Source organism: Sorex araneus, chromosome 1 (assembly GCF_027595985.1).
Source record: "Sorex araneus isolate mSorAra2 chromosome 1, mSorAra2.pri, whole genome shotgun sequence".
In the NCBI taxonomy this organism is placed as follows: domain Eukaryota; kingdom Metazoa; phylum Chordata; class Mammalia; order Eulipotyphla; family Soricidae; genus Sorex; species Sorex araneus.
This window is the reverse complement of record NC_073302.1, coordinates 121,314,610-121,333,360: the sequence shown is the minus strand read 5'-3', so window position 1 is coordinate 121,333,360 and position 18,751 is coordinate 121,314,610. Positions and strand designations below refer to the sequence as shown.

General features: G+C 44.3%; 1 protein-coding gene across 2 annotated transcripts in view; it reads left to right on the top strand.

The window, feature by feature from the left end:
* The window catches only part of ADAMTS12 (ADAM metallopeptidase with thrombospondin type 1 motif 12), a 309,194-nt gene that overhangs the window by 260,616 nt on the left and 29,827 nt on the right, over positions 1-18,751 (top strand). For both annotated transcript variants that reach the window (XM_055123852.1, XM_004605602.2), the window contains 2 exons: positions 2,804-3,014; positions 15,991-17,094. In XM_055123852.1, coding sequence (XP_054979827.1) covers positions 2,804-3,014; positions 15,991-17,094 — 1,315 coding nt within the window. The remainder of the gene's footprint in view (positions 1-2,803; positions 3,015-15,990; positions 17,095-18,751) is intronic.

Here is an 18,751-nt window from a genome sequence, read left to right as displayed (position 1 = left end):
GTTATTTTTATTTGTTTATTTATTTATTTAGTTATTTATATATTTTTAAATTATTTTATTGAATCACCACCGCATGGGATTTTTGAATGTGAAAATAAGTAACAACACTGCTCACAAGAAATTGTGGTCACTGGATCAACAATATTTCTTGAGTATATGTCATTGTGGGGTGGAGACTGGGGGCATGATTTGATTTGAGTCACACTTGGCAGTGCTCAAGAATGGGTCCTGGGTCCTTACTCAGGAGGGAAGAGGCAGTACTCAAGAAACCATTTGTGGTACTACGAATTTGAACAGGAGTCTGCCACATGCACGACAAGCATCTTATCTCGATGCACAGAGGTTACTCCTGGCTCATGCACTCGGGAATTACCCCTGGCAGTGCCTAGGGGATCATATGGGATGCTGGGAATAGAACCCAGGTCGGTTTCTGCAAGGCTAATGCCCTACCCGCTGTGCTATCACTCCAGTCCCCTTTCTTTAACTCTTAAGCACAGACATGTAACTACTCGGAGAGCGCCTGCAAATGTTGAAGCAGTGAGAATTGCTGATGTAGCACCAGTTCTCAGAACTTTGATATTGTGGCTGGGATGTTATAATTGTTGATAATACATAAAACTATAGATGCATGTTTTGTCAAATGTTAGGTGTCAGGGCATTGCAATGAGAAATTGGCAGAAGACAGAAGAAGCCAGATTCGGTTGTTGCTAATTCTATGCTGATTAGACAGTTTGTTGTGTTGAGATTGATGAGTGTTTGGGAGTTTTGCTCCTTACATTGGTTGTTATACTGCCCTGCTCACCAATCATTCAAAACAGTTTATAGTTTTCTAGTGCAAATGTGCTAGAATATATCTAGAAAGGGTTTGGATTATGGTAAACACCAAGAGAGAGATGAATAATAGAGAACAATTTGGCAGTGCTTCCTGATCTTTTCATGGAAATAAAAAGAGGCGTTGTTTCCACTTTAATGCATTGAATTGGATGTGACTTAATTAACACAAATTATAGTGCCATTGTCAGCAGGTTAAATGAGAGACAAGCATATGTAAAGAGTCCCCAAGGGACTGTAGAGAAAATTTCTGGAAGAGAAAACAGGAAGGTCCTTTATTACTTTCTGGTGACAAGATTAAGAGTGCCAGAGTAAGTAATTAAATAAATTAGACTTTCAGTTGCTCCAAGAATAACATTAGATATATACATATGTATACACACATATATGCTTTCATAATAACAGTATATATATTTATATATTCAATAGTTTAACAGCTCATGGAAATTCAGAAATGGGATACACTAATTAATGAGATAAACTAATTAGATTACTATAGTGGGCATTCTTTTGGCTTCATGGAAATGGTTTCATTCAAGACAGTCTGATATTAAGCACAAGAATAAGTAAGCCATCTTAATTATCTCTTCATAGATAGAATTGAGGAATAGCTTTCTTCTATTTTTAATCTGAGATGAAAAGTATAATAAAGGAAGTTCCACCCAAATAAATCTAGTAGTTAGTAAATATACATCATAATAAAGACTTCTGTCTTCTTCAAAATGCAATACTGCCTAAATGTTGGAAGGTCAGAAATAAAGATATTCCCTGCTTTATTAATTTTCCATGGAAAATAGAATGATTCCACTTTAAGAGTGCATGAAGGAATGAGAATGTAGCTGCAAGTTATAATGAATCCTAACTATACCACGTCAAGGCATTTGTTTTGTAAAAAATTAGCACAATGATAGAGAAAAAAGATAAGGGAGGTCTCCTAGAGGGGTCTCTGACACTTTCAAAAGCTATTCTCATGTGATCCAGGGCCCACATCTCAACTTAATCCATCATCCACGGTAGTGGAATAGCAAGGAGCACGCATACTCATTTTTGTGAAAGAATCCAGGACCCTAATATAACTAGTCATTTCAACTGCTGAACTGGTCAAGATCAGCTGACAAGTAAGAAATTAATTTAAATTTCTTTGTCTATATGCAATTTAAATAAAAGTAACCAGTGAAAATATTAACAAGTAGACTGAAGTAGATAAGGAAAAATAATAAAGGCAATGTCCCTAATTGATCAACTAAGTAGTTGTTGATCATATTTAAGTAATTGTTGTGCATATTTAAGAATTCGCTTCACTTTGGAGTAAGAAAGCATTCAATTAGGAATCAGGAGGCTAAAGTTTTGGTTCAAAATTTTCATACTCAACAACAATCAAAATAACAACAAGTAATAAGAAAGTAACAAATGATTGAGTCACCCTGAGTTTCCATGCCCTATATACATAAAGTAGTATTCCATTTAATCTGCAACCCTTGTATGAGGTCAGTCCAGTTACAGTGTTTTGAAGAGAAGAGGAAAAAAATAAGATTTAAACTTGTTGTACAAAAGAACATAGAGAACTACTTTCTTGACTGAAAAGAAGAGGTTATTATCTCAAAATTTTCAAAAATGCTCCTACTTTTTTGTTCATGGATTAAATTTTATTTTACTTTTTAAAAGAAGTTTTATTGGATCACCGTGAGATACAGTTGCAAAGTTGTATGATTGCCTTTCAGTCAAACAATGCTCTAGCACCCATCCCTCCACCAGCGCACATTTTCCAGCACCATTGAAAAATGTTCTTTCTTGGTTAGGATCTGTCTAAAACAAATGCTCCGGAGACAACTGAACTGGCAGAGCAGAGCGCCCCCCAGTGGTCGAAATCAAGGGCCGCCATCCTGGCACTCTGCGTTCGTGTGACTGGTGGGTAAGGTTCAAAGCAGATGAACTTTGGGTTCTCTTCAGGCCCCTGTCTGTGTGTTCGCAGGTGGTGGGCAGGAGAGTGGGAAGCCTGTTCCACCACGTGTGGCCCCCACGGAGAGAAGAAGCGAATCGTGCTGTGCATCCAGACCATGGGCTCTGATGAGCAGGCGCTCCCCGCTGCACACTGCCAGCACCTGCTGAAACCCAAGGCCCTCGTCTCCTGTAACAGAGATGTCCTGTGTCCATCAGACTGGACAGTGGGCAACTGGAGTGAGGTGAGCTTAGAATGCAAGAGGGCAGCTGGCCTCGTGCATGCTTTATCAGTGTCCCACCCTCCTCCCCCCGCCGCCTTCAGTTAATCCAAAGTGGCCCTGGGTAAAATTGCACATTGTTGTTTCTTCCTCCTACTCCCCCATGACCTGACTTCTGCACGACCTGCTTCCTGATTTCTTGCTTGCTTCCTACTTGGAGGGGGTCTTCCTTTCACTTCTCCTCTGTTCTCGCTTCTCTCAAAGACAGGCCAAGGATGAGCTTGGTCGTTCTTACTCAGACTCTGGGAGCTGATACATCATCAGGATGCATCATAGCAGTTTAGTAATTTTCTGTGTGGTTAGGAGCCTAAGTGAGGATGTCTTTGTATGTGTAGGATGAGTCACAGAGAAGTGAAGAAATGCAAACCGGGCTAGAGAGGTACCTGATAGAGGCGAATAGTTTCCCCCAGGGTCTGGGCACCTGCCCCAATGTCCTAGCACTGTTACCTTTCCTGGCCTGGTTTCCCCCCACACATGCTAAGAACCAGTTTTCTAAACATTTGCCAATACTTCCCTTTCACCAGAACTTCTTTAGTCAACCAGAACCAAGAGTGTCACTCTAATAGAGGAATGATTGACAACACACTCTGTTCATCAGATGTCAGACCAGATTTAATGAAGGTTCTAGCATTTATTCTTACTAACAACACAAAATGAAATGTTTTTCCATTTTCCGAAGTCTGATCTAATTCTCTGCCTGCGACTAGAAATCAGTGGACTGTAAGATGATGCAAGTGAACCCAGGCTTCCTTTTCCTCTGGGCCATGGTAGAACCTGGTACTCTCAAGCTCTGTGCTCCCAGAGTCAACAGCAGACAGAGTCATCTCTCTATGAAGCAGGAGAGTTTCCAGGAATCTTGTTCTGGTCTGTGCACATTTCAGTCCTTAGCCTAAGGAATAAGAGGAAAATAAAGGTTCGTTTTAGAAAACAACAGACCAGAATTTACACTTGGATGAGCTCTTATGAGATTTCAGGGGATGCCACATGCTTTGCATGCCAGTGTTACCATTGACCAGAATATTTTAGGAAGTCTTCTTTGGATTCCTCTTCTGATAAATGTTAAATACTTGATTTAGCAGAATGCCACAGAAAGTCAACCAGAGCTAAGTTTAATAGAAGGGATAGGATGAATTTGGATAAAGCTTTTGTGACTAAAAAGAAATATTTGAGGGTCTGGAGAGATAATACAGTGGGTAGGGCATTTAGCCTGCATGCTGCCAATCTGAGTTCAATCCCCAGCATCCCATATGGGCTCCCAAGCCTGCTAGCAGTGATCCCTGAGCACAGAGATGGAGTAATCTCTGAGCACCACCAGGTGTGGCCCAAAGACTACAACAAGAGAGGATAATATTTAATTATAATAAGTGAGGGTACTTTTCACTGCTAATAAAGGTGCTTGCTCTGAAAGAATTATCTAAGAAAGAATTAAATAATGTGCATAGCAAGGATATAATTTCTGGAGATAATTAGTTGGAAGCAGATAACATTATTTGAATTAAACCACTGTGATAACCTTCTTTCCAAAATTGCTTCATTAGCTCAGAGTCACGGTTTAGATTTCTTAGGTTTCTAATTCTGTTCAGGAAGCTCTCTCGAATTTTTAGATAAAAATGTTTCAAAAAGAAATGGAAAAATATGACTCCTGCATTGTAAAACCTCCCTGTCAAATGGGAAAGATAGAACTTCCAGAAGAGAAAAGACAAATGTATATATGCAAAGAAGAGGTACCTGCAAACTGTCCCCCAGTGCTTGTGCACTTGTGCACACAGCTACAATAGTCCAGAGCAACAGTCTCGACTGGTATTTCCAGGCGAGAACAATATTAGCCTGTGACTGGCCTGACCTATTAGTCTGCTGCCAACCTAGATTGCTGTAAATTACAGTGTTGTCAAAATAAGGCTGAATGGGGGTATTGTGACTGGTCCATTAAATCTGTTTACCAAATGTGTGTAGGCTGCATGCAGAGCCTCCAAACTTCCTGTCATGTAGAATTTACTCATTGCCAGAATCTTTCTGGCTTTTCAAAGGGTTGCAATTATGTATTTGGCGTAAGGGTTCTTCTTATTGTGGTCATGTTTAAGGGGAGCAAAATTATGTGACTCAACCAGAGAACAAAGGAACAATAGGTTGTCCCAGTGTAACAGTAGTCAGGTCTATTTTCTGTACAGGCTTTTGCATCGTGTAGGAGACATGTGCAGAATCCAGTTTCTAGCTCCTCCATGCTGGGATGGAGCGAGAAGGCCCTGCAGGTGTCTTCTGGACATGTTGTCAAGAGACAACTCATTTTTAGTTAAATTAGGGACAGAATATTCACCAAATGTGTTTTCTCGTTTCTTCTCTCTACTTTCTCACCAATGCCTGTGCACATTCATCCCTCAGGTGTTTTGTTGGGATTTGCTTTTAACTGTGCCACATGCATCTTTAAGAGATGATCTACTGATTCTTACTGTACATGGTGGTTATGCTCTGGATTGTGTCTTGAGAGCATTGATGCAAAGTGATGGTTCAGAAGTACCTGTTCATTTGGTCTTCTGGGAGCACTTGGCTCACCTTGAATGATGCAGAAACTGTGAGATAACTGGGACAAAAGACCCAATAACTGTAAGATCTTATACTCCTGTAGAATGGTCCTCCTTGGAGTAAGTGGGAAGAAGGAAAAAAGGCAAACCCATGAACTTCCTTCCCAAGGAAGACACTTCTGCCAGTTCAAACAATAAGGAGGTATTGGTTCAACTCTGGGAGGCTGGTTATCTTGTTTTTTTGTTTTTGTTTTTTGGGTCATATCCGGTGATGCACAGGGGTTACTCCGTGCTCTGCACTCAAGAATAACTCCTGGCCGTGATCAGGGGACCATATGGGATGCCAGGGTTCAAACCCATGTCAAGGCAAATGCCCTACCTGCTGTACTATTGCTCCAGCTCCAAGGCTGGTTATCTTATCCCTGATCCAGGATGGGTCAGAAGAAGGGTCTTTCCCTTATAGTCAGGCTAAATCTGCCCCTGAGAGAGCTGCCCACCACCTATGATGAGGCCCCCTCTCTAAATTCATGGTCTAGGGGCCTTATCCTACATTCTTATTTTGCCGAGATCCTTATCCTGCTTTTGTCCAACATACCTTCTGTGTGTGGAGGGTAAAGAAGGAGGAATCTAGTTTTCTGTAAAGAAAGACAAAACGTATATGTTTCTGTGGCTTCCATTTTTATTGTAAAACCCACTCCAGAGACATGCCTTGTGAGAAAACCAATCTAGTAAAGTCTTGGAGAGAAGATCCCCTGGATTTAAATCCTGGCTCTATATAGCACATGTTCCATTTGTAAATTTAATCTTTGTCATTAGTTTTATGTTTTTCTCTGACTTGTTTTCTTTGCTGTAAAATGGAATAATAACCACATTTATACTTGGGGAACCAAGGATAGTGAAGATTATACTTGCTATGTGAGTTAGTATTATAAGATTATACGAGTTAGTATTGTCAAAGTTAGGGCCAGAGTGATAGTAGAGCTGGTAGAGTGTTTGCCCTGTGTGTGGTCAACTCAGGTTGGGTCCCCAGCATCCCATCTGAGCCTGCCAAAATTAGTCTCTGAGCACACAGCTAAGAGTTCCCCCTGAGCATGCTGGGTGTGGCCCCGAAACAAGCCAAAAAAGCTAGTGTTGGTGAAGTTCTCACCATGTCTGCACACATATACTCTTACATATGATCAGTTGCTCATCAAGTGAATAAAGGGAATAAATAATATTTCATCCAATATCTTCAGGATGTTTTCTAAATGCTTCAGATTTTCTCATCTGATGGTTCCTTCAGGTTTGTATTAGTTTCCCTATTTTGCAGCAGATAATCTGAACTATGGGAAATTAAGTCACTTTCCACAGAACTTCTAGCATCTCAGTGTTAAGATTCAAATCCAGTTCTGGATTGAAATCAAACCCTGGATTAATGAGTAGCAGAGCTTCATTTCAGTCAGCACAGGACTTCTCTGACCCTACTTCACCGCAGTTTCACTTCACCTCGAGCTTCTACTGCTATTCAAGTCATAAGTGCTATTTTGTTTTTACTTGATTTGTGTATGTCTTTGGCAAACAGAAGACCTACCACACCATACAGATTTGTTTACATACAGATTCTATTTCCAAAGTCATTTCAGGCAGTTTACACTAAGAGGATTCTAGACGCTGAAGTGATGCAACAGAAGTCATTGCCATGTCTGGAAGCATGTCCACAGGACAATAGGATGACAGTAACTGAGCTCTCAACTTAGTCCTGCATCCAGACAACCAAGATGACATAGTGACTTTCTTAATTCTTTCCATCTGATAGGTGGAAGTAATCTTCTAGAGACACTCCAGTATTATAAACTAAGAGTTCCATGAGTTCTTTAATAATGACTCCGGGGATATAATTACACAGTAGTTTAGTCAGTTGCTCTGTAAAGAGCTGTGATATTGTTTTCTTTGGATAGTTGAGTAGACGATGAATGGTGGCTGGCCGGCTGAATAGATGAATGGATGCATGAAAGGATGGATGGATGGATGAGTGAATGAACAGATGGGTGGTGGATGGATGGATGGATAGATGGATTGATGGGTGGAATATTAAACACTGAAAGGATTATGCAGTTAATATATGTATATCTTTCTTTGTTCATCCTGGACAGGAAAGGGAATACGAGTGATCTTGAGACCCCAGAGAGCCATCTGAATTATAATCCTAGAATTGTATAAACACACTGCACCATCTGAGGAAAATTATTTCACTTTATAAGCCTCAGTTTCCCCAACTGTAAACTAATATATATTTCTCCTGTCATTTAGACCTAATAGTTTTTTTCTGAGTTTTTTTCTAGACTAATGTTTCTAGGTTCCCCGTTGACTACTCTTGATTGATTGTCTTTCTTTGAGCTAGTGTTAAATATTTCCCAGACTCTTCTCATTTAGAAAGAGAGGATGACTGCGAGTGATGACTGTTATAAGAGGTGAGAGAGATGGTACAGTGGGCAGGGTGCTTCTCTGGCATGCAGCCAACCTGTGTTCAGTCCCAGCACCACGTATGGCCTCTGAGCCCCGACAGCAGAAATCTGTGAGTGCAGAGCCAGGAGTAAGCCTCGAGCACACCACCAGTTGCGCCTATTATTAAACAAGAAGACAAGGATCTATTTTCTGTGCTACTCTGATTTTGAGAGCTTTGTGCAGTCAGAGGCTCCCACGTAGCCTGAATGGGTTAATTAGCGGGTCCTACACCATTATCTCAATTCGCCTCACACTCGGAGTAACCATGCATGTACATTGGATGCATTGTGCTCGGGACCTGCAAGTTTTCTGAGGTCAGAAAAAATGTCTGAGACCTGAAAAAATCAAAAAGGCATTGTATTGTTTTTACAAAAAAAAAAAAGACACTGCAAAATCAAACCCAGAAAATTAGCATTTAATTATAAATTATAATAGGTATATTTTGGGCATTTCAAGAGTAAGTGACTTTATAACACATCATAGCCTTGTTAGCCCCATTTCACAGATGAGAAAACCGAGACCTGGACATGCTTTGAAAGTTTCCCACAAGTTTTCACACACAACCAGGACCTGAGTGAGGCTGCGGTAAATTTACTCTGAATATTATGCTGCACTGCATCTCAGATGGCTGCTAAGTGTAACAATCACAGATTCTAGGATGTGATAATGTGGGTTATGTTTGCAAACAATCCATATATCAGCATTCTCCCTTTGCTGGATGCCAGGCTATGGTAGGCTCACTGAGAAATTAGAACCACTCATAAATGAAATGAGTTGCCCTTATCAAATATTATAGGAGCAAAAGAACTTTTCAAATTGATTTTACAGAGAGAAAAACTATTTCACTTGAGACTAGAGATGCATTTTAATATCATTGATGGCATTGGGGTAAGGAGGGATGGAGTCCCTCAACGCAAACATCTCAAGTTATTTGTTTTTCCACCAGGCCCTCTCTCTCACTTTCTCTCAATTTCTCTCCCTCCTCTCTCTCTCTCTCTCTCTCTCTCTCTCTCTCTCTCTCTCTCTCTCTCTCTCTCTGTTTCTCTCTCTCACACACACACACACACTTAGTCATAGTACTGGAAATGTATCAAGAGCAAAGCGATTGTTGGGGTATCGGGGTAAACATGTGACCAGGTAGATTAAATGTTAGTTTTCACAGCCAGCTCTTCTGGCTTCTCAGACAGAAAGAGCTGCCGTAACACAGCATATCTGTTGCTGAGGAGCAAACCAGAACCCCTAGACCATCCCTCAGGCGGCCCGCACACCAAAGGAGCACAGAGCAGAGAGCATTTGCTGACAGTCTGGAGCCAAGATCCTCCTCTGTCAGTCACAGGCCCAGCTGTTTCCATGGGGATGAGCACTGAAGTGTATGGCTTGGTGTCTCCTATTTGGGCACAGGATACCCATAAGGGCCAGCATCTCACTTTCCCCCAGTATCTGCAGCCAGTGCTTTCCCAGGGGGAGACATTTGAGCTCCCAATTTGGCAGTTTCTCCCTAACCAGACAGGGTGCCATGTTGATTCTCTTCAGCATGTCCGCCTTTGGGTTTGTTTGTTTGTTTGTTTTTCCTAGCAATTTTGTTTTAATTGAATCACCACGAGATACAGTTACAAAGCTTTCATGATTGAGTTTCAGTCATACAATGATGGAACAACCATCCCTCTACCAGTGTACATTTCCCACCACCAATGTCCCCAGTATCCCTCACCTCTCCCCCATCCCAACTGACCCACTACCTCCTTTGGGTTTGTTTTATTGTCTAGGCCATAGTTTCTCAACCTTTTTTCTTACCATGCTTCTTTCCTGTGGCAGCCCACAGGGAACTGTCTGGAGTACAGTAGTAGTGTTCTGGTGTTCTGGGCCTGCTGGAACAAAGTACCACACTGGTTGGCTTACCTTGTTGATGCCAGTGTGTACCACTGGTGGTTCACATTTGGATATGGCTTGATTAACAGAAATTGCAGCATCAATATCAGTGTGTTAAACAACAGAAGTGTATTGTCTCAAAGTTCTTCATGCTAGAAACCAAGTTCACGGTGTCACCAGAGTTCATTTCCTTTTGGAAACTGAGAGGCAGAATCTGTTCCACAGAGTTTTCCTGTCTTCTCCGGTTTGCAGAAGATCCTTGGGGTTATTCCTTGGCTTGTAGACATATTACCCTGATCTCTGGCATTGCCGCTATGATCTCTGTATCTGAATTTCCTCCCATTTATAAGGACAACGGTTCTATTAGGATTAGAGATAATGACCTCATCTTCATTTAAAATACCCTGTCTCCAGATAAGGACAGGGAGACATGCTGGGCAGAGTTTAGGACCCCAGTTTATTTGGAAGGAATTCAATTCAAGCCAAGTGATGGTAAGAAATCGAATCATTCATTTCTAAGTTCCTGAGACTGTGCAATCAATGTTTTGAGACCTAAAGTGTGTGCTGTATTTCTGCTCAGCCCTTTAGCCCGAGCTCCCTGGCCAGCTCCAGATTGTTCAGGGCCTCTGCACTGGGCCAGCCAGCAGGGAGCCCCTTTCCCACCATACTCCCCCCGCCCAGGTGGGTGGAGCCCATTCATTTAGCTGGAACTCTCGTTCTCAGCGGGCTTCCCCTAAAGCCCCTCTCTAGAGGAGGCATACAGCGGGCAGAGATGTCTCACAGGGAGGATATTAACAGCCTGGCAGGCTCCTGGTCTGGTGCAGAGCTCATAATTAGAAGGTTAAGACCGAAGATCATCTTGGCAGACACTGGTTTTGAAAATTCTGAAGCTACCAGTGGAGATGAATTTCAAGTATCCTGGATGTCCTGTTTATCTCATCTCAAGGCCTCAGCAGCTCCAGCAGAGATAAATGTAGCCAGGAGGAGTCCTGGCGGAAATGTGAGCTGAATACCAAGCAGTGCTGCTTGTTCTGGCATAACGTTGAGAAAAGGAAACTCGGTTTCTAGGCCCAGACTGGCTGGTAGGCAGTTCACACGGTCCCACCTGCTACCCCTCCAATGACAATGGCTTTCCCTGATTATTTTGGAATATTGCATGTCTGTTTGGCAAGGAAAAGCAATGGGGATGGTGGCTGGTTCCCTGTAGAACATAGACAACTACCCCCAGGCCCTGGTCGCTATGAAAGAAGCATCGAGTACCACTAGGGAGTGGAACCAATAGTTGCAGATTATCTGCCTTCTCAAAAGGTGCTAAAAAGTCGCCATCTCCTTGGGAATGATGCTCATTTCTAAGGGTTGGCCAGTCTTTCCAGTTTTGTGTTAAGATCAAGGTGACCAAAGAATATATGTCATCAGGTTGAATTTAGTCCTTAGGCTGCCAGTTTAGAAGGTTGACTCTAGAATTATCTTTTGTTTAAAAAGAGCAAAATGGAATGTGTTTTCATGAAATAGCCAGCTGGATTGCTATTTTTGCCTCTGACTTCCTTCATTCACACTTTAAGACTCTTTAGTACTTATAAGATTCTTTAGTGCTTATAACTTGCTAATGAAAAACTCTCACCTACTGTCTGCTAACCCTAGGAAAACTGAATCTGAAAGAAACCAGTGATAAAGGTGGCTCTCTGCTGTGTTCTAGACAGGTGTCCACCTCGAGTGACCAGAGCGGGTCTTAACTTCACTCTGTGGTTCCCAAGGCTGGCAGGATCACAGAACCCCCTTCTTAGGGTATCACCATTTTCATCAGAGGCCTCATGATTCTGGTGATAGGCTCTTCCAGCCCCTCTTAGCTCCAATACATAAGCCCCCTGATAAGGTGCTCTTCTCAGGTGATTCCCCAGCAGCCTGGAAATGCATATTATTTCCCCTCAATTTCCAGATCTTGAATCTGAAACTTTGTCTGCTACCTCATGCCTGGGGTCTCTAGTAACAGGTGTAGCAGCTCCTGCTGTGCCTTATAGGTTTCATCATCATTATCATTATCATCATCATCATCATCATCATCATTATCATCATCATCATCGTCCCCTTGATTGTCACTTTTCTCGAGCAGTCTCAGTAACGTCTCCATTTGTCCTAGCCCTGAGATTTTAGAAGCTTCTCATTACTCATCCTTCCCAACGATGCCGCATTGGAGGCTCTTTCAGGGTCAGGGGAATGAGACTCATCATACAGGTTTCATAGCTCTTTGAATTCTATAGCTCAGTGAGGACTTTGGAATTTTATTTAATTTTATTGATTAAGGTACTGTGATTTACAATATTGTTGATGATGGATTCTCGTGTCCATATTCCAACACTACACCCATCACCAGAGTAGCCACTTCCCTCCCCTAAGTTTCCCGGTGCCCCTCCCCCATTCACCTGCCCCCAAACTCTGTTCTGTGGATCGGTTCTCATTGTGTTGCCTTAGGCCCTCTGTGGCTACCTTGCTGTGTATCTTTTAGGGATTGGATTTTTTTAAAGGTGATTTTAAAGTTGTAATGTTTGACTTCCCTGTGGGAATTAGAAACATTTCTAGTCAAAACAAAGGAACAAAGAAAACGAAAAAGGAAGAAGGGGGCTGGAGAGATAGCACAGCGGGTAGCGTTTGCCTTGCACGAAGCCAACCCGGGTTCAAATCCCAGCATCCCATATGGTCCCCTGAGCACGGTCAGGTGTAATTCCTGAGTGCAAAGCCAGGAGTAACCCCTGTGCATCGCCAGGTATGACCCAAAAAGCAAAAAAAAAAAAAAAAAAAGAAAGAAAGAAAAAGGAAGAAGAGTTTCCTAGTATGCTACTGTCTAATATTTCCTAGGAGGTGACAGGGGACAACCTAGAGGAAGGATGGGGTGTGAACTGTGTGCCCACTGCAGCTGGAGAGCAGGTAGAATTACCCAGTCATCATTTGACGAATCGTTTCAGTAAACTAGGCCTACCTGAGACACCCAGCAAGCAAGTGTTCAAACAAACACAGAGAATGTTTTGGTGGCACTGATAAATATCTACAAAGCAGCAACTAGAAAGCCTGAGGGTCCAGATTTGTAGGGGGAAAAGTGGAGAGAGGTTTGGGATAACTAAATGGATGGAGCATTGGGTACCATCATGCAGAAACAAGGCGGAAATTCTTTGGTAAACCAGGAGATTAAAGACCCCGGCTTGTTCTTGCCAGACCCCAAGGGAGTTGAGTCTTAAAAGGTGCCAGGAAGAGACCTTTTCTGGCTGCTGGCTTCTGGGACTTTGAAAGGGTTTTCTCCACTTTGATGGGAGGGGACTGTGCGTTGCCTGGTCTGTGGCACACAGTTCTCAGCAAAGATCAGAATTATTGTAGCGGGGCTGGAGTGATAGCACAGCGGGTAGGGCGTTTGCCTTGCATGTGGCCGACCCGGGTTCGGTTCCCAGCATCTCATATGGTCCCCTGAACATTGCCAGGGGTGGTTCCTGAGTGCAGAGCCAGGAGTGATCCCTGTGCATTGCCGGGTGTGACCCCCCCCCCCCGCCAAAAAAAGCAGAATCATTGTAGCAACGCTAGCGTGGCAGTCCCATGCGCGAGTAAGGTGCTGGAGTGTTGTGTGACACTTTGAGTGCACAGCTTCCTTGGCTGGCCTCCAGCTCCTTGGTTCTGTGTGCCCTGCGCTCACAGTGTCACTGCCTTTCGGGAAGCACATTTCGTAGCTCTCAACTATTCTCGAGCTGTGCTGCCTGCCAGGAGTGAAATAAACAAGGAGCTTCGCACACTCGATTTTCTTTCCTGCACATGAAAATTGAAGTGAGGACTTGAGAAGACAAACTTAAAATTAAAAAACCCTAAAAAGAATTGAGGTTTTGTTTTATTTTGTTGGTCTGTAATGGGGATCAGACTGAGGTCAGCCATGTACAGGGCAAGTGTCCTACCCTCTATACTAGCTCTTCAGCCTCCCAAAGAATTAAGATTGTTTTTTTAAAAAAAAACGACAAACCTTAATTCTTTTTAGGGTTTTTTTTTTTTTAGTTTGTCTTCTCAAGTCCTCACTTCAATGTTCTTGTGCAAGAAAGGCTAGCTGAGGGGCTGGAGCGATAGCGCAGCGGGTAGGATCCTATATGGTCCCCTGCGCACTGCCAGGAGTAATTCCTGAGTGCAGAGCCAGGAGTAATCCCCAAGCATTGCCGGGTGTGACCCAAAAATAAAAAAAAAAAAGAAAGCTAGCTGATGTGAGAAGCTCCTTGTTTATTTCACTCCAGGGAGGCAGCATGGTCCTCGGATATTTGAAAACTAAAAACTGCATGTACTCAGAGTGAGAAGAATTTTCCCATTACTGATATTTCCCCAGGAAAATGTATCAGTGGATTTGAAAAAGCCATCACTGTGTCCCAGAAATGACTCAACTTAATTATGAATAAGGAATGGTTCCATGTTTGAGTAACCTCTCAGAAACCTAGGGTGTGGGTAAGCCAGCAAGGAGCTCGGTGAATGATGACTTGGCCAGTGTGCTCACTCAGTTTTAGGTGAGTGTGAGGTGGAATAAGTTAAATGCCTACTCTGGTTTGCAGTCTTCCAAGCCTTTCCCTGGACCGCTGCCCGGTCAGCTTCGCAGAGCTGTCCTGACTACCACGCAGTCAGGCCTCTCGCCCGCTGAGTTTCGGCTCATATTCCCATTCTCCAGAAACCCTAGTTTGAGGTCAGGGTCCAAGGCAACACAGCCAAGGCCTCTGAAGAGACCCGTGGTTTGAAATATTGTACAGAATGTTAAAAATGGGACAGTGAGGGCTGGAGCGATAGTACAGTGGGGAGGACATTTGCCTTGCACAAAGGTGGCTCCATCCCCAGCATCCCATTTGGTCCCCCAAGCACCGCCAGGAGTAATTCCTGAGTGCAGAGCCAGGAGTAACCCCTGAGCATTGCCGGGTGTGACCCAAAAAGAGAATAAACGAAAATGGGACAGTGGGTGGAAGATATTTTCTAAACATCGTAACTTTTGTGCTGTGTGCAATATTAAATGCAAAATGCACAGATGCAGTTTGAAGCCAAATATATGTTCTTTAGCTGAATTCTGGGAAGCCTGTTCTGTTAGCATCCCCCACCCCCAAATGCAGCAACAGTCATGCTTTGGAATGCCTTCCGGAATGGGAGGGATTCCTGGGTCGGGTGGGGAAGGGGATGTACCAGTGGGTACATATAAATGAACGTCATGCCCCAGGCTTCCCCCAGCTCCTGGGAAGGAATATCTCCCCACTTCTGACTGCGCACCTTGACACTTCAAGAAAGGTCCTGGATTTGTGGGCATCTGTGTGTGACTATGTGGATTGCTTAGCCTTTCTTTTCTTTTCTTTTTTTAATTTGGGATGGGGGGAGTAGTTCTTAGGGACCAGGGGCCACCCCCCCCCGCCTGGTGAAACATACTCACCTGTGTGGGTCCGACAATTCAGTGCTCTTGGCTCTCTGGGATCACACCCAAGAGTTTGGCAAGAAGTATGAGGTGACTCCTGCCTATGGTGTGTGGAACCCAACTCGTGGCCTCCACCCTTGACACAGGTGCCCCAGCTTTTTGAGCTCTGTCCTTGGACTTCCCAGCTTTCAATCTGGCTGACACAGGAAAGTGAAAAGCGAGCTTATGGTGATAGCAGGCATTTTCTAAATACAAAGGGAAAGATTCATGATAACTGCCTTAATAGATTCTGAAGAATATGAAAATGTCTTCCATGAATGTAATAGCATCCCAAGCCTGACAAAGATAATACTGCTAACTTTGACAAAGACGAGGTGATTAGTTTAAATCATGCTCTTGCTGGATCCACTCTCCCACTTTCAAAGCCCAGGGAGGCATCCTTTGGGTCCGGTGTTGGTTTGTGAAGAGCAAAGGGTGGACTGAACTTCAGGTGTTCTCCACACGTCTTCGTGGAAAGCTGAAAAGGGCCCCGACACCAAAGGTCAAGATAGGGAAACACGCCTGTGCAGGTCTGTGCCACGGGCCTCCGCTGCTGTGCTGTTACCACATGCATGAGATACGTGCTTCCTTCCCACTCTCTTCACAGCTCTCTCTCTCTCTTTTCCAGTGCTCTGTCTCCTGTGGCGGTGGGGTACGGATTCGCAGTGTCACCTGTGCCAAGAACCAGGATGAGCCTTGTGATGCAAGGAAGAAACCCAACAGCCGAGCTCTGTGCGGCCTCCAGCAGTGCCCATCGACCAGGAGAAATCTGAAACACAACAGAGGCGCGGTTCCCACCGGGAGGAATCCACTGATGTCACAGCCCAGTGCTCCCCCGACACCCGGCCCTAGGCTGCCGACCACACCCTCGGGGGCTGCACCTGTGAGCACCAGTGTACTGAGCACCCCCAGTCCAGCTCCAACCACAGTCTCCACAGGCGACCTGGCTGGAGGATGGGGCCACAACAGTTCCACCCCCACAGAACTGGGTCCCAGTGGTGACCTTTCCACCGGAAGCACATCTCAGCCCGCCCTCACATCCAGGCCTTTGAGTCTCCAGCCGAATGACAAGAACGTTTCCGGTTCAGGAGACGGGCCTCCCTCCCCGGGAGATCTTAACGCCTCAATGATGAGTGATGCTGACTTGTCCTCTCCCAGCATCCCCCCTACTTGGCCGGTCACTCCGTTTTATGACATCTTGACCAAAGAGCCAGAAATAGAGATTCAGAGCGGCTCAGGAGAAGACAGCGAACTACTGGAAAATAAAAATGAAAGCAGCTCTGTCACATGGACCAAGATCAGCACCTCTGGAAGTGTGGCTTCAGGGACAGAAACGCCTCTTGGACCGCCACCAACACCTTATATAGAGGGAGCCTCCTGGGGGTCGCCTTTCACCCCAGTGAGGGGAGGAATGCTACCCAGCCAAAGACCCCCAACTCTCGAAAATGGTGCGCCCGCAGCAGAGGGGCTGGTCACAGAAAAGCCAGCTAACACTTCACTTCCTCTGGGAGGACACCAGAAGCCAGCCTCCTCAGAAAAGTCAGTAAACGGTCAGCTTCCTGAAGATCCCAACCACACGAATATAACACAGAGCTCAGATCCCATCCTGACTGAGGAAGATGCGGCAAGTCTGATTGCTGAGGGCTTTTTGCTGAATGCCTCTAATTACAAGCAACTCTCCACTCAGCCTGACCACAACCCGGCTTACTGGATCGTAGGAAACTGGAGTGAGGTAGGAGTTCCATTTCTTTCCGTATTCCTTGTACTATTTCTAAAATAGCTGGGGGTGCCGTATTCTTGTGCATATTTCAGAATGACTTATGGAGAACCAAAGAGACAGCTTAAAAGGTTAGTGTGCATGCTTTGCCTGTAGGAGGCTTGGGCTTGATCTCTGATACAACAGGATCCCCTAAGTGTGGCAGGGAACAACCTCCTAACATCTCTGGGTGTGACCTTCCCCCACATACCCCAAAAAGCACATTAAAAATAAAGCAAAAAAAATGACCCATTAGGGGCTGGAGTGATAGCACAGTGGGTAGGGTGTTTGCCTTGCATGCAGCTGACCCAGGTTTGATTCCCAGCATCCCATATGGTCCCCTGAGCACCGCGAGGGGTAATTCCTGAGTGCAAAGCCAGGAGTCACCCCTGTGCATCGCCGGGCGTGACCCAAAGAGCAAAAAGAAAAAAAATGACGCATTAAAATGGTCTAAAAGTGGGGGTGGGGTTCGGTGGGGGACAGTTAGATCTGTTTCCTCAACTCCCTCCTTCCTCTGTAACACCAAAGGTGAATCAAGCAAATCTCTCTGAAGAGCGAATAACAGTGAGACACAGAGCGACTAAACGGATTCAGGGTGTGAAGAGATGGAGAACACAACCCATCTCTCAAAGCGGCAGATTTTTGTCTGCAGAAGGTGCAAGGGCTGAATTTGGTAATGTCGGCCATCATCATCTGCAGCTGTTCTGTGAGACAGGACAACTGATAAGGCCCCCGTTTGCTTTTCAACCTTGAGCCAATGCTGGGACTGTCAGGTAGTCATATGGAAATGGAAATCTGAGATATAGTTAAGTTAAAGAATCCTAGCCTACTTTATTTCACCACACAATCAACACAGATTTTATGCCTTTTTTCCCCAGAAACTGGAATATTACGACTATGTGCAATGTTTTTTAAAATATGTGCTAAAGTTGGGAGAAAATTCAGTGACTGGATACACGCTAGGCCCTGGTACTAGTCTAGGTACTACTTGGTCCCTCTGGGTTGTATTGTTAGAGCCCCGCCCCCCCAGCATTGCCAAGTGTTTCCTTAGAGTCCCCTGAACCACTGGGGTGGCATGGGTGTCCCCTGGGCTATTGCAGGCCCCAAATAGCATCGCAGCCTCGATCTCAGCATTAAATCACAGTTCAGCTAACTGAGACTCTCCACCGGACCACTAAGCTTCCTGAGCACTGCTTGGGAGCCACCCCCGCCCCCTCCCCCACCCACCAAGTATAGTAAGAATTGAAGTTTCTGCTAGTTAAAAAAACAACAGGCAGTGACCTTTCAACATCTGTATTGCAAATCATAATGCCGAGAGAGAGAGAGAGAGAGAGAGAGAGAGAGAGAGAGAGAGGAGAGGTGCTTGCCATAGAGGCAGGTATGTGTGAGGGGGTAATTGTGGGGCAGGGGATGGAAATTGGGGACATTGATACTTAGAAATTATGCTGGTGGAGAGATGGGTGTTGAAACATTGTATGACTGAAACCCAATCATGAATAGCTTTATAATGCTCTATCACATGGTGATTCAATTAAAAAGAAAGAAAAAATACTATTACACAATGAAATGTGGTATATAAGTGATATAGCCTTTGTGCATTTGGGTGCCTGATTATATTAAAAGTATCCTTGGG